The 12,652-nt window shown below is 37.7% G+C and overlaps 3 protein-coding genes across 4 annotated transcripts; 2 read left to right on the forward strand and 1 right to left on the reverse strand.

Annotated features, from left to right (window-relative positions):
* The first annotated feature begins 1,107 nt into the window (after nt 1-1,107).
* LOC113272478 lies at nt 1,108-2,354 on the forward strand. The gene is made up of 3 exons (XM_026522305.1): nt 1,108-1,198; nt 1,402-1,655; nt 1,788-2,354. The coding sequence occupies exons 1-3, from the start codon at nt 1,108-1,110 to the stop codon at nt 2,352-2,354; spliced, it is 912 nt and encodes a 303-aa protein (XP_026378090.1).
* A 2,509-nt stretch (nt 2,355-4,863) lies between these two features.
* LOC113275391 lies at nt 4,864-10,671 on the forward strand. Of its 2 annotated transcripts, XM_026524876.1 has the most exons (13): nt 4,864-5,241; nt 5,325-5,478; nt 5,882-6,036; nt 6,236-6,418; nt 6,867-6,942; nt 7,278-7,355; nt 7,935-8,020; nt 8,565-8,638; nt 9,084-9,129; nt 9,259-9,368; nt 9,446-9,620; nt 10,053-10,184; nt 10,288-10,633. In XM_026524876.1, the coding sequence occupies exons 1-12, from the start codon at nt 4,975-4,977 to the stop codon at nt 10,143-10,145; spliced, it is 1,497 nt and encodes a 498-aa protein (XP_026380661.1). In that variant the 5' UTR covers nt 4,864-4,974; the 3' UTR covers nt 10,146-10,184; nt 10,288-10,633. The 2 variants fall into 2 exon arrangements, with proteins under 2 accessions (XP_026380661.1, XP_026380660.1); XM_026524875.1 differs by lacking the exon at nt 10,053-10,184 and having other exon boundaries at nt 10,288-10,671.
* Nucleotides 10,672-11,115: 444 nt separating this feature from the next.
* LOC113272479 (F-box/kelch-repeat protein At1g57790-like) lies at nt 11,116-11,694 on the reverse strand. The gene has a single exon (XM_026522306.1). The coding sequence runs from the start codon at nt 11,692-11,694 to the stop codon at nt 11,116-11,118; it is 579 nt and encodes a 192-aa protein (XP_026378091.1).
* Nucleotides 11,695-12,652: the final 958 nt, after the last annotated feature.

Raw genomic sequence — 12,652 nt, forward strand, 5'->3', positions numbered from 1 at the left:
ACAATTACTTTGGGGAAGTTTTCCAGAACCAAAACTCACATCGATATTAACCACCCGCTTTCGTAATCAATTTCATTCCCTCTCCATAACAACCTTATGCTGTTTCTCTCAAATACGATCGTTTCCCGACATTTTTTGTGTGTGTGGGTTTATAGGATATTTAATGAAAGTATGTCCTAAACTCAATGACTACAAGGATTACATCTTTAGGAATTACCCAGAAGATTTTCAGGAAGAGGCTTTGGGGATGATAAAACCAAAGTACTCTTCATCAATTAATGCTTCTGCAATCCGTTGAGGAATATGAAAATATAAAAATAACCAATAATATATCCCCAACCTCACATGTTGGAAAGAAATCTTCAACAACTTCTTTCAAGTTAACAATCCTTTCTCAATCCAATCATGGGTCTCAAAACATACTTAATTCTTTCTTCAACAACAAGATTGAGATATGAAATTGTGATTCCATAAAGGTTTATGGTGGAGAGAACTTCTGTTGATTTCTTCAACTTTGAATGTACTGATACCAGTACAGGCTTTGTTCAATAGGATGCAAGTCATAGGAATATATCTATAGGGAGAGGTAAACAAATTATGCAGTAAGGTAACAATTTTCAACAATGTTCTGCTAGGATGAACTCCTTGAATGCTTCAATATATGTCTCAGATATTATCCAAACTGTCACTGAAGATCCAACATGTCTCAACCCTATTATGGCATACTCAAGACTTGACGGCGTGGATAAGGGAAAAAGGTTGTTGCTAAGCCTCCGGGAAACTTCTCAGGGTAGAATGAAGAGCAATGATAAGAGCTTTAGGGTAGATATTTATGCCTTTGATTGAAAAATTAAGAGAACCAAAAACTCCTAAGAAAAGGAAAGATACATCGTACATTAATATCAACTCTCCCCATCCAAAGTCTCATCGAAAATTATAAACCAGTACTTCTCCTATCAATGGTAAAGCGGCAAACCCTCAACAACCGCAAGATAATTGTTGATGTTGGCATAGAATTATTGGGGACTTGGGAATCCCCAACAATTAGAGCATTGGAAATATTTCTCAGGGGTACAAATAATGTAATTTTTTCTCTCGGAAACAAAAATGCCAGAGCATTCTGCATTACAACGAGTTAATCAGTTTGGTTTTCAAAACCATTGTATTGTTGCTTCTGTGGGGAAAGTGGAGGATTGTGGTTGCTTTGGAAAGATGAGGTAAACTTTGAAATAGTGTCACATTCTTCAAATCTGATCCATGCTATTGTCCATCATGATGGTCCACGACATCCATGGCATTTGTTTAGTATCTATGGCCCTCCAGTTACTTCTCAAAGAGCAAACTTCTGGCAGAACATGACATCTTATGTTCATAATTTTAATGGTCTTTAATGCTTCATAGGTAATTTTCATGCTATTGTTTCCGGTGATGAAAATTTTGGTGGTCTACCGGCTTTGAACTCAAACATTCCATACTTCAATAACTTTATAAAACCGAATCATCTAATCGATTTAGGATATAAGGGGCCTGCTTATACATGGACAAACGGAAGAGATATCGAGGGTTTAATTCGTCAGCGTCTAGATAGAGTTCTAGAAAATCCAGAATGGTGCACTGGCTTTCACAACGCGACAGTACTACATCTACATAGAATGGTTAGTGATCATGCTCCAATCATGTTAAATACCTACAAGAACGTTGCGAGACCTCCTCCTAATTATAAATTCGAAGCTTTCTAGTTATCTCACTCGAAATTTTAAGATAAGGTTAGTGAATATTGGTATCAGGATGAGGAAGAGGATATTCAGTCGACGTTGAGAAAGCTTGGATCTTTTCTAACTGAATTGAATCGTAGAAGGATAGGTTGTGTCAAGCATAAAATAACTATTCTGAAACCAAAATTATTAATGATACAAGCTTGGCGTCCATCTTCATCTAATATTCAAAAAGAAAAGCTGGTGGTTGCTGAACTTAAAAAATATCCTATTATGGAGGCAACATATTGGGATCAGCGTATGAAACGACAATGGGCAAAGAGTGGTGATCAGAATACGCGATACTTACACCTATATGTTCGAAAAAGACGTCGGACAAAAACCATCATTCATCTTCTAAAGGATGATCAAACGTGGATGTCAGATCAAGGGGAAATATCACGTCAACTTACACATCACTTCCAAACATTATTTCAAGAAACAACTTCGCCAGATCCTCCTCAATTCATCATTCAGGGTCATGCAGTTTTTAACCTGGATAATGATGTATTATGTAATCAAGATGGGTTCTTTCACTTCACCAGGACCGGATGGTTATTCTCCCATGTTCTGCAAGAAGTGTTGGGATACGGTTTGTAATGATGTTTTCAAATTAATAAAAATTATATTTATGTTGTGTTTCTTGAATTACTAAATTACACTAACATCACCTTGATTCCCAAGATAAAAAAACCCAGCTACACCTTCAGATTGTGGACCGATATCGTTATGCAACATGCTTTACAAGATTGTCACAAAAATCTTATCAAAAAGACTCAAGCCATACCTAGAGGAGTTTATATGTTGGTACCAAAGTGCACTTGTTCCTAGTCGCTAGATTCATGAAAACATCATTATATCTAAGGAATTGTTGCATTCTACGAACAATTCTAGAGCCATTAATGGCCACTTTGCTCTAAATGTGGATATGGTTAAAGCATATGAACGAGTTAATTGGAGGTTTTTTGGTGACATGCTTCATGTTATCGGAATTACTGGAAATTATCTTTCCTTAATAATGGCTTGTGTTATGACCACTTCCTTCTCCATCAACATAAATGGTTCTCCACATGGTTTATTCAAAAGTGAAAGGGGTATATGTCAGGGATGTCCTTTATCGATTATTTTATTCATAATTTTTTCGCAGGGGTCTCTCCAAACTGAAGCAACAATATGAATCTCAAGGATTATATTAGGGTTATAAACTAAATAGATGGGCACCTACAATGACACATTTTATGTTCGTGATTTCTTTTTTGGTGAACATTCTAGGATAAATGTTAACAATCTGAAGAAACTCCTTCAACAGTACGCTGCTATGCCTAGGCAATTAACCAACTAAAATAAATCTTCGATTTATTTCAGTATGGGGATTTCAACTTTGCGGAAGGAAACCACTATTCAGGATCCGGGGGTTAGAGAGATAGAGACAGAAGATAAGTATCTTGGTATCTATCCTTTGCACTGCTATTTGGAGCAATTTATTAGAAGTTAGGCAAATTCTCGTGAACAAGGTCTTCTGGCAGATATCCAATGGAGAGAAAGTTCGCATTTGGGACAATCCCTGGTTATCTCAGAGTATGGAACATGTCATCTAAAAACCAGAATCTCTCTTCATAGATATTGAAAGGAAATCAGAACAACTGATGGCGGATTCTAGGGCTTGGAATATGCAGTTATTGAATGAGTTATTCCCCCCGGAAACTGTTTCATACGTCTCTGCTATTCACATAAGCCCTTACAATAATTTAGCCGACACTTTAATTTTGCCATGCACTCCTCCAGGTAAGTTTTCAACAAAGTCTTGCTACAAACTTATGATGAACAACTTTCCTTCTACTTCAGAACTCAATGCTTTTCCTTGGAAAATTGTTTGGTCTTTTTCGCATCTCCTTCCAAAGATTCAATTATTCATTTGGAAGATTCTGCATAACGGTATTACGGCAAAAACGAACATTGGTAGATTTATTACTCATGTTCAATCAGAATGTACTATATAATGCCAAGATAATGAAACTGTTCTCCATTTGTTATTTGAATATGACAAGGCAAAGATGGTTTTCGATACTGCTAGTTTGGGTACACATGATTATTTGCACGAAAATAGCGTCAACCAAATTATTCAGGATTGGATGGAGGACAATATTGTACAGAAATTCATCAAGAGAATGTGCATCTTCTGGAATATTTGGCAAACCAAAAATGATATTTCCTCCTGTCAGGGGAATTTCTCGGTTAATATTATTATCAAAAAGACTTATCAAGATTTCAAGCTGTGTATGGAGAATCCCCCTGAAAATAGAAGCAGTCAACATCGTCCAAATCTATCTCGGATACCTCCGTATAATCCTCATGTCAAAATAAATGTCGATGTAGCTTTCATTCCAACCAATGGAGTAGCAGAAGCGGTAACTCATGACTTCAATACAAGATTTTTGGGTTGTGCTTCGATCACATTTGACGCTATATCTTCGTTACTGGCAGAAACCATCGCTTGTAGGCTTGGAATGGAACTGGGTTGGGAGTATAAATTCAATAAAATTATTATAGAAGATGACGCCTCCAATGGGACTGCAACGGTTCAAGAAAATATTAGGGATATTCTGTGGAGTATTCGATCCGAAGTCCTCAAGATTAAGGACCTAGCTAGTTTCTTTGTTGATGTAAAATTTCAGCATGTTCTCAAATGTGCAAACTCTGTGACACACTTATTATGTCAACATGCTATGTATGATAATATAAATAGAAGGTGGAATGCAAATTCTCCGGTAGTTTAATAAATGTCTTTTCAAGCCCTTTTCCTCTTAAAAAAAAGAGAGGTAATAATTGAATTTTCTGATTAAAAAAAAAAGAAACAAGGTTACTAATAGGGGTAGCCGTTTACTGGGGAGATATCGAAATTCATATAAGAAACTGAAAAGTGCTTTATTCAGTGATACCCTTCTAGTAAATGGTACCCTGTCGGCAGTGTAAGAAAGATATGGCATAATTAGTTGTCCGGAACCAACTGGGACAGTTGGTTAGGTTATAGGTTAGGAGTACAATTTCAGCTGCTGATTAAAAAAGAAAAAAAAAAAAAGCTTCTGTCCACTCCACTAGGTTACAGCTGTTGAGAGGTGTGACTACTTGGGAGTATTACTGTTAGTCTATTGGCAACAAGGAAAACCGAGTGAGGGATCACTCCAGAAATCCATCACCAACCAAAAATCCCGCAGTTTAAATGGCGATTCGCAAGCTTGCAGTTATAATCGACAGCAATTCCAATGAGGATGAGTATCTCCTTGTGAAACAAACTCCACCACCAAAATTTGGCGAAGAAGAATACGATTCTTGCATTGATTCTGATCTATGGGACTTACCTTCTACTACATTAAACCCCTTGGTAGGAGGAGTATCTCACAAGTCTGAATTTTACATAAAAAATGCGGAATCTTGTTGTTCCAAGTTGAATTTGAAAATATTTGATGTTGAATCGGCTCTCAAACAGGTATGGGGTTCTTTTATTTTATCTGAATCGATTTGTGAATTATGATTAAGAAGCTGAACTTTGGGTTTTGGGTAACTTTGTAGGTTCTATCAGAAGTGGGTTTTCAAGGAAGGGGAGGAATTTGTGAAAAATGGGTGTTTCGGAAATATGATGAAGAGGCTGAATTTGGTCCTGGACCTCCTACTCAAACAGTTTTTATCTTCGGGAAGTTGGGGGCTGAAATTGAGATGATACCAAGTTAGTATATATATATACGTTTTTTTCTTTTCTTCTGTCAGTAATAATAGTGGAGAAATGATGAAGCAATGAAGCACAACATCATGCAAGTATAAGTAAATTTCATTTTGTTCCAGGGAGCTACACAAAGATATGGTAGTAGGACTGGTGAAAATTGTGTCTAGAATATGTATGAGAAGGAAAAAGGATAAAACATGCATAATGACTACTGGAGTAGTTTGTAACATCAGGAAAATGGCCATTTACTCATTTAGTGCAGTGGAAAATATGAATAATGTTTAATGCATATTGTAATATTGTGCATAAGTTCTTACTGTGTTTTCTTGCAAGTAATCCATGTTGTGTTGTCTATTGAAGAGGTTGTCTCTAAGGATGGATTTTTTTTGTGTGTGTGCGTGCGCAGATGTTTCTAAATGGATGTCTATCCAGAGTTGCAGAAATTTGTTATTGGAAGTGAACCCTAATAGTGATCGTGTTGGACCTTTGACGGCTGTTGGGCTTCTAAATGATCATCTGCATTGTGGAAGGTGCAAAGTCCCTTCTCCTTTGCGTTACCAGGTTTGCATTTTTCGAGTTTTGCTGTATCTGTTTTTTGGATATAATATTTACACCAATCTGGTCGCGACAGAAATGGGCTAATTAAGTGGACAGCAAGAGTTTAGGCATTATTTGTCTAATAGTAAGAATGGAATGGTTTAAAAACAGGACCACTTGATGTGGTTACATGACACTTGATAAAGTCTTTGTTTTTCATCAGGAGTACCCTCCAGGTGTCACACTTGTGCCAATGAAAAGCAAAACTCAAAAGCCGTTCCTTACAACAAACTTAGTTGTAATTGCACCGGATAATGTGACTGGTAGCCGTGGAGGTTCAGATTTTTCGGTGTATGGAGATGCACTGATAATGGATCCAGGGTGCTGTTCTGAGGGTCATACAGAGGTAATGCATATTGTTGTTGGTACTGATGTACTTGATATCCTTGTTTGCCTGTATTTTGGGACGTTAAATTAGAGATCAATTCCGACTCTACAAGTTGTACTTAAGTCTTCTGTTAGTCACAGTTGTCCTTGACTTAAAATTTTAGGTATGCTTTTGTTAATAAAATGTCATTGCAGGATGATTTTAGAGTTGACTGTAGCTTTGTATGTCTTCTCGAAGTTCTAACTTCTCTATATCTGATGCCGTGTAGTCTGTTTTCTGCACTTCTGGATGTTGACTCAGTACATTTGTTCTTAAGCCTATCAATTTCACTAGTATTTACAGTATGTCTTGGGGATACAGATCCAGCTTCTGGTGCCCATTTCTTCTTTTTATTCGTCTGAAATTTATGCTAGTTTACTTCTTATCTTTTCTCTGTCTAAGTAAGTTATTGCTTGTCATTGATCAGCTTATGGAAATTGTCGTCTCTTTGCCACGGAAGTTGGTGGTTTTTGTTACTCATCACCACTACGATCATGTTGAAGGTAAGTGTCTCTAGGAAGCTAAAAACAAATAAAACGGACTCCATTACATTCTGTCACTGGGTTTAGAACTAAGAATTTCGTCGTCTAGGGCCCCATGAGACTACCAACGTATCTGACATCCAAGGATATAAACACCTGATAGCGCCAGTGTGGAGTCAAATGTTCTAGTTTTTTGTGGCAATTTGATCTTATTGGCTTAATGTTCCTTGCAAGCCGCCAATGCTGCATCCTGCTGTTATCCTCATAAATCTTTATGTGGTTGAAGTTGGAGATTTGGCCGCATATAATAGCATTACCTCTGAAGAGGCATTGATAGTTCAATGGCATGATTTCAGGTCTCTCGGTTATTCAAAAATGCAATCCAGATGCTACTCTTCTAGCACATGAGAACACCATGCGTCGTATTGGAAAAGGTTATTACTTATATTATATCTTATTGCTCATATTTGATTTCCGTGGCATCATACAATGACTTAGACAACCTAGTTGAATAATTAGATACTTGAAGTACAATGCTTAAATCTAAAGTGTCTAATGACAAATCCATGCTTCAAATCTCGCGGTTTTACTACTATTATTATTATAAACTGCAACTTTATTGAAGAGAGCGAAGGAGTATTTTACACGAGGTTAGTTGGTAGCCTGGCAACAAGCTGGGCACCAACACTGCTGCAACTTTATTACTATTATTATTATTGCTGAATTGAGGAACGAATCTCGTTTGGTTATGAAGTGTATCAAGAATTAGACTATTTTTTTCATTAGAATACTGCTGCATGGCTTATAAAACCGATAAAGTTCTTATTTTATCAAAATCATGAAACATGTTGGTATGTGATTAGTTTTCTTATTATATATCATGAGTAAATGTTGGTGTATGATCATTATGTATTTTATTGTTTGTGTTGGATATACTATTTATCAGTCTACCATGGTTGTACTAATAGAAACACCAAAAGAAGAATCAATTTAACTCTCGTTTCTTCCCACAGATCATTGGTCTCTTGGTTATACAGCAATATCAGGAGCTGAAGCGATTTGCATTGGTGGTGAACGGTTAAATGTCATTTCTGCTCCGGTAACACACTTCCATCTTGTTTGTATGCAATTATCAATTATGCATATAATGTTGTTAAAATTAGATCTTTAGTTGGTACTTGGAGCGGTGGCGTGGGTTCACAGATCTAGTATTACTTAATTTTGTGGGTACCAATCTAGTATTGCATAAGGTACCGATTTTTTAAAGTGGTTCAAGCATTCATGACCATTTGCAATACTTGTATCTCTTTATTCTATTCAAAGGAATCGCTGAAGAATGCTTGCCCTGAAATTTAAAACATCTGTGTTTAACTGCTGACATGTTAGAAACTACTAGCACGTGGTTCGTGAACTTCGTGTATATTGCTAATGATAGTGTTTTTATAATTGTTGACTTGCCAAAACATGTTGCCGCATCAGTGGAGATTCTCGAGGTTAATTTTGTTACATCATTCCTTTTTCATGGTCTATCATTTGCATCGTATTAGCCTGCTTATACTTTTTAGCGTCAGTTCTATCCAAAACTTGCCATATGCCTAGTCCTGGTTTACCACTTTATCCATCTAATCATTGCTCAATTCCAGGGGCATACAGATGGTCATATGGCTTTGCTTCATGTTAGAACGAACTCACTGATTGTGGGGGATCATTGTGTCGGGTACGGTTTTCTGTTAAGAAAAAAATTGCATATTAAAGCAGCAGTTTTCGAATGCTAGTTGTTAAATAGACGGAAAACAAACAAAGAATGTATACAGTCATCAATTTGGTACCACCTTGTGCCCACACTGTTACACAATATCGTAATGCTTCTCTATGGATATACAATTCTGCAGAAATGCAGTAAGTTGATCTATGAAATACCAAGTGCATCTGTTTTAGCCAGTAGAATCTGTTCTGCTTCTGTCTGTAAACATAATCAAGAAGGTGGAAATGAGCTTTTACTGGGGAAAAATTTCTAAAACACATGTAGTGACATTGTTTTTTCTTATTTTTTTTAAATAATTTGCAAATTGAGTTAAAATTACTATATTTTCTCTATTGGCGTTGTGCAATGATTTATTATTTTGGTATGTCTATTGATTTTCTTGACCACTATAATTCAGTCAAGGAAGTGCGATCCTGGATATTCAAGCTGGTGGAAACATGAAGGCAAGTAAAGTCTATCCCAAAAGCTGCAATAGTGAATCATTATGATTTATGGAAGTTCTTTGTTGAGTGGAGAAATATGAGTTAGTATCGAAATCAGTTTTGATTCTCGAGCATCTGATATTTATGCAGGATTACTTTGAAACAACTTACAAGTTCTTGGAGCTCTCACCTCACGCTTTAATCCCAATGCACGGGAAAGTCAACCTCTGGCCAAAGCACATGCTTTGCGGATATCTCAAGTATATACTAGAACTTTTTACATAGATTTACTCGTTCCCGTTGGAGGAAGAGGAACTTACATATTTCTTGTTTTCAGGAACAGAAGAAACAGGGAAATGTCCATTTTGAAAGCCATGGAAGGTGGAGCGGAGACATTGTTTGACATAGTCGCGAAGGTATATTCTGATGTTGATCCCAGTTACTGGATTCCTGCTTCATCAAATGTGCGGATTCACGTTGAGCATTTGGCTCAACAAGATAAGTTACCAAAGGTAACATTCTTATTTCATTTACCTCATCATTTTAATTGTAAACATGATACTGCAACCCTAATATCCTTCAGCAAGGAGGCGATGGTTAAGAAGGTTGGGTTGTTAGAACTTGGAACACTCGAATTTGGTGCCATATTACTAAGGAATAATGTCGCAGCTGAAATGAAGGCATTGGTCTATGGACATTTTCCCACCAACTTTTCTTTCAGTGGCGAATATCTGGAAATGCATTTTGCGACTAAGTTTTTTACCACCTAAAGTTACACTCTTATTTGACTGAATGCCGTCACACCTTCCTTTGAAGTACTATTTGGAGGAATTTGGATACAATTCTTTCTTTTTGCGGAAAATTTGAGAAATTGATTACTTTTTTTTTCTCCATCATCAACACATATTAAGTATTGCAACATTTTGTGCAAGGGTTTGCTGCAGGGCTTCTTAGAAAGCTTCAGTCACAGTTGCCATGCATTTACTGATAAACTGCGTATTCATCATGAAACTCTAACGAGGAGAGTCGCTCTCTAGTAACCTAGTCTTTTTTGGTCGCTTGGTGTCCCCACGCTTGTAGGTTCAGATCAGTGTATCTAAGTTTTGTTAAGCTGGAGGTTCGATATGGATTGGAGTTGAATCCAGCTTATTAACTCATTTGTTCTGCATTTTGTGGCAGGATTTTTCGGTGGAGAAATTCCAGTCAACTTGCCGCCTTCTTTTTCTACAACGGTGGATATGGGTATTCCTGAAAAATGGCGCTTCTTTCCAATATCAGAAGCTTGGCAAAGTTAAACTCTTTTTTGCCACTGCTGTGGCGGGGTTTGCTATGTTGTATGCTGTCAAACGTAAGATAGTGACCAAATAATCCGTGTACTTTTCTGTTACCGTAATATGGAGGAGTTTCTTTATAAGGGTGTGTATCTGTAGGGAAAATGTTGGGTTGTGTCATGCATGTGTGCAGAGAGAGAGCCAGAGAGGAAAAAACTATACTGTAGATTTATAAATAACGCTAACAATTGGAAGTTTCAGAGGGAATAAATAAAGAAAAGTAATCATCTTACATCTTTAAGTAAACAAGAAACTGACACAAACTAGATTTTGGCAAACCAGTTAGGTTCAATCCAACTGCAATTTGAATACTCTTTCGAGTTATAAAAGCCTTTGCTGGAATAGTTGTTGCGGTCAAGAGAATAGCATAAAATGTCTTCTTCGCCGCGTAATGTAGCTAAGTATATCTTATTCTCCATATGACCGTTCGGAGCTACTGCTGAGAAACTAGAAGTGCTGCTGATGAACAACGCATGCTTTCCCAAACTTTCAATTTTAACCCAGACCTTCTTGGTGCGATTGAATTTAAAAATCTGAATAGACTTTCCCAAGTGTGGTAATTCCACCAGTAAGAGTTTTCCTCCGCACTCCACCAAGTAACATTGGTCGACACCGTTAAATGTTTCTTGTGGCTTAACGATAAGTTTACAGGAAAGTGCATCCTCGTCAAAATCTCCTAACGCGCCGCTATTGTCAAGACCATGCAAAGTTCCGTCGTAGTAAACCGGATTGTTAAGCATACATGGGTAAATGACTCGTCTTTATCCAACTTGGTGTGATGTAGAAATTTAGAACTCCATGACTCCATACCTCGTGCAATTGAGAAGACTTCGACGTGGGTAGAGGGCCAGTGGGAAATGGGGAAAACTACACAGTCTGAGGAAGTCGGTAAGGATGAGAATGTTATTCCTGCAAAGTCATAAGGGCGATCCCCTGGTATGTCCAGAAGTTGGATGATCTCTTTTGTGAAAGGTTTGTAGAAGAATACCTTTTTCATGCCTTTAGTCATTAGTAGCCAACCGCTCTTCCAGAAACGAATTGTGGCACCTACTAACAACTCAGAGACAACCTTTGTGAGGTGCTTGTTGTGGTTATGCATCGGATCCACGAAATTGTGCATGGTGCCGTTGTCTGTGAAGAAAACCAACCATGGAGAAACATATTTGGTCTCAGAAGATGGTAAGGCTTCTAACATGGAAATTGTGCATGGTACCGTCACCTCTGCAGCATGTTTGTCAGTCTCCAGCTTCCTCATCATGATCCAATTTGGCGAAGACCACGGTGTGTCGGTAGATCAAGACATGGCAATATTATTGTCGTCGCATTATCTTGGACATCATATGTGTATAAACTCTGATCGTTTGGCATTGTGTAAAACAAGCAACCCCTGGCCAGACCCATCGCAGCAGCTGAGCAAGATGCAGAGGTGGACTGGCCAAGAAATAACACTAGATCATCCAAACTGTCCACCTTCTCCCAAGCCATTGAAGAGAAGTTCAACCTGGAGATGTTTATGGAGAGAACTAGCTTGTCAAAACCTCTCGGATGACAATATTTATTCACCATGAAGATTTCTCTTCCATCGCAAGATTCCACGTATTCTGCTCGGGAAGGTGTAAAATTTCCGCCTATTAATGGAGCAGATACATAGCTGTTGTCGCTTATAGAGAATGGCTTAGTAGTTGAGAGTACAGTTTGACCATCGTTATCAATTAGTATTTGAATCTCTATGTTTAAATCCATGCGACCCATAACAAACAACTTACCTTCATTGTTAAGATAAACAAGGGATCGGACAATTACATCGCTAGGCAAATCTTGAGTTCGCCATTGTTTGTCTCCCGGATGACAAAACAGAAGAGTGTTTCTGTGATCGTCATCTAATCCCTCAAATAAAAAGAAAACCATTGAGGAAAATTTGTCAGGATTAGTAGTTGGAGGTGGTGGAGAAGTTAAAACGCAGTCGGTGAGATGATAATACTGTGGAGTAAGCAGCAGCATATGGTGGAGATTAGGTATGCAACCATCTCCAACGACACTGGATTCCACAAAAAGCAATCGCCGGAATTCCACTTGGTGGTGGTGGTGGTGGTGGTGTCGTTGTGATCGCATAGAATGACTAGCCATCCTTGATGGCAAGGCTTTTGCCAAAACGACTTTCGACTTAACTCTAGAATGCATTTTCTACAAGTTCTGTTATTGGGATTACATGG

This window comes from Papaver somniferum, chromosome 4 (genome assembly GCF_003573695.1).
Source record: "Papaver somniferum cultivar HN1 chromosome 4, ASM357369v1, whole genome shotgun sequence".
Classification (NCBI taxonomy): domain Eukaryota; kingdom Viridiplantae; phylum Streptophyta; class Magnoliopsida; order Ranunculales; family Papaveraceae; genus Papaver; species Papaver somniferum.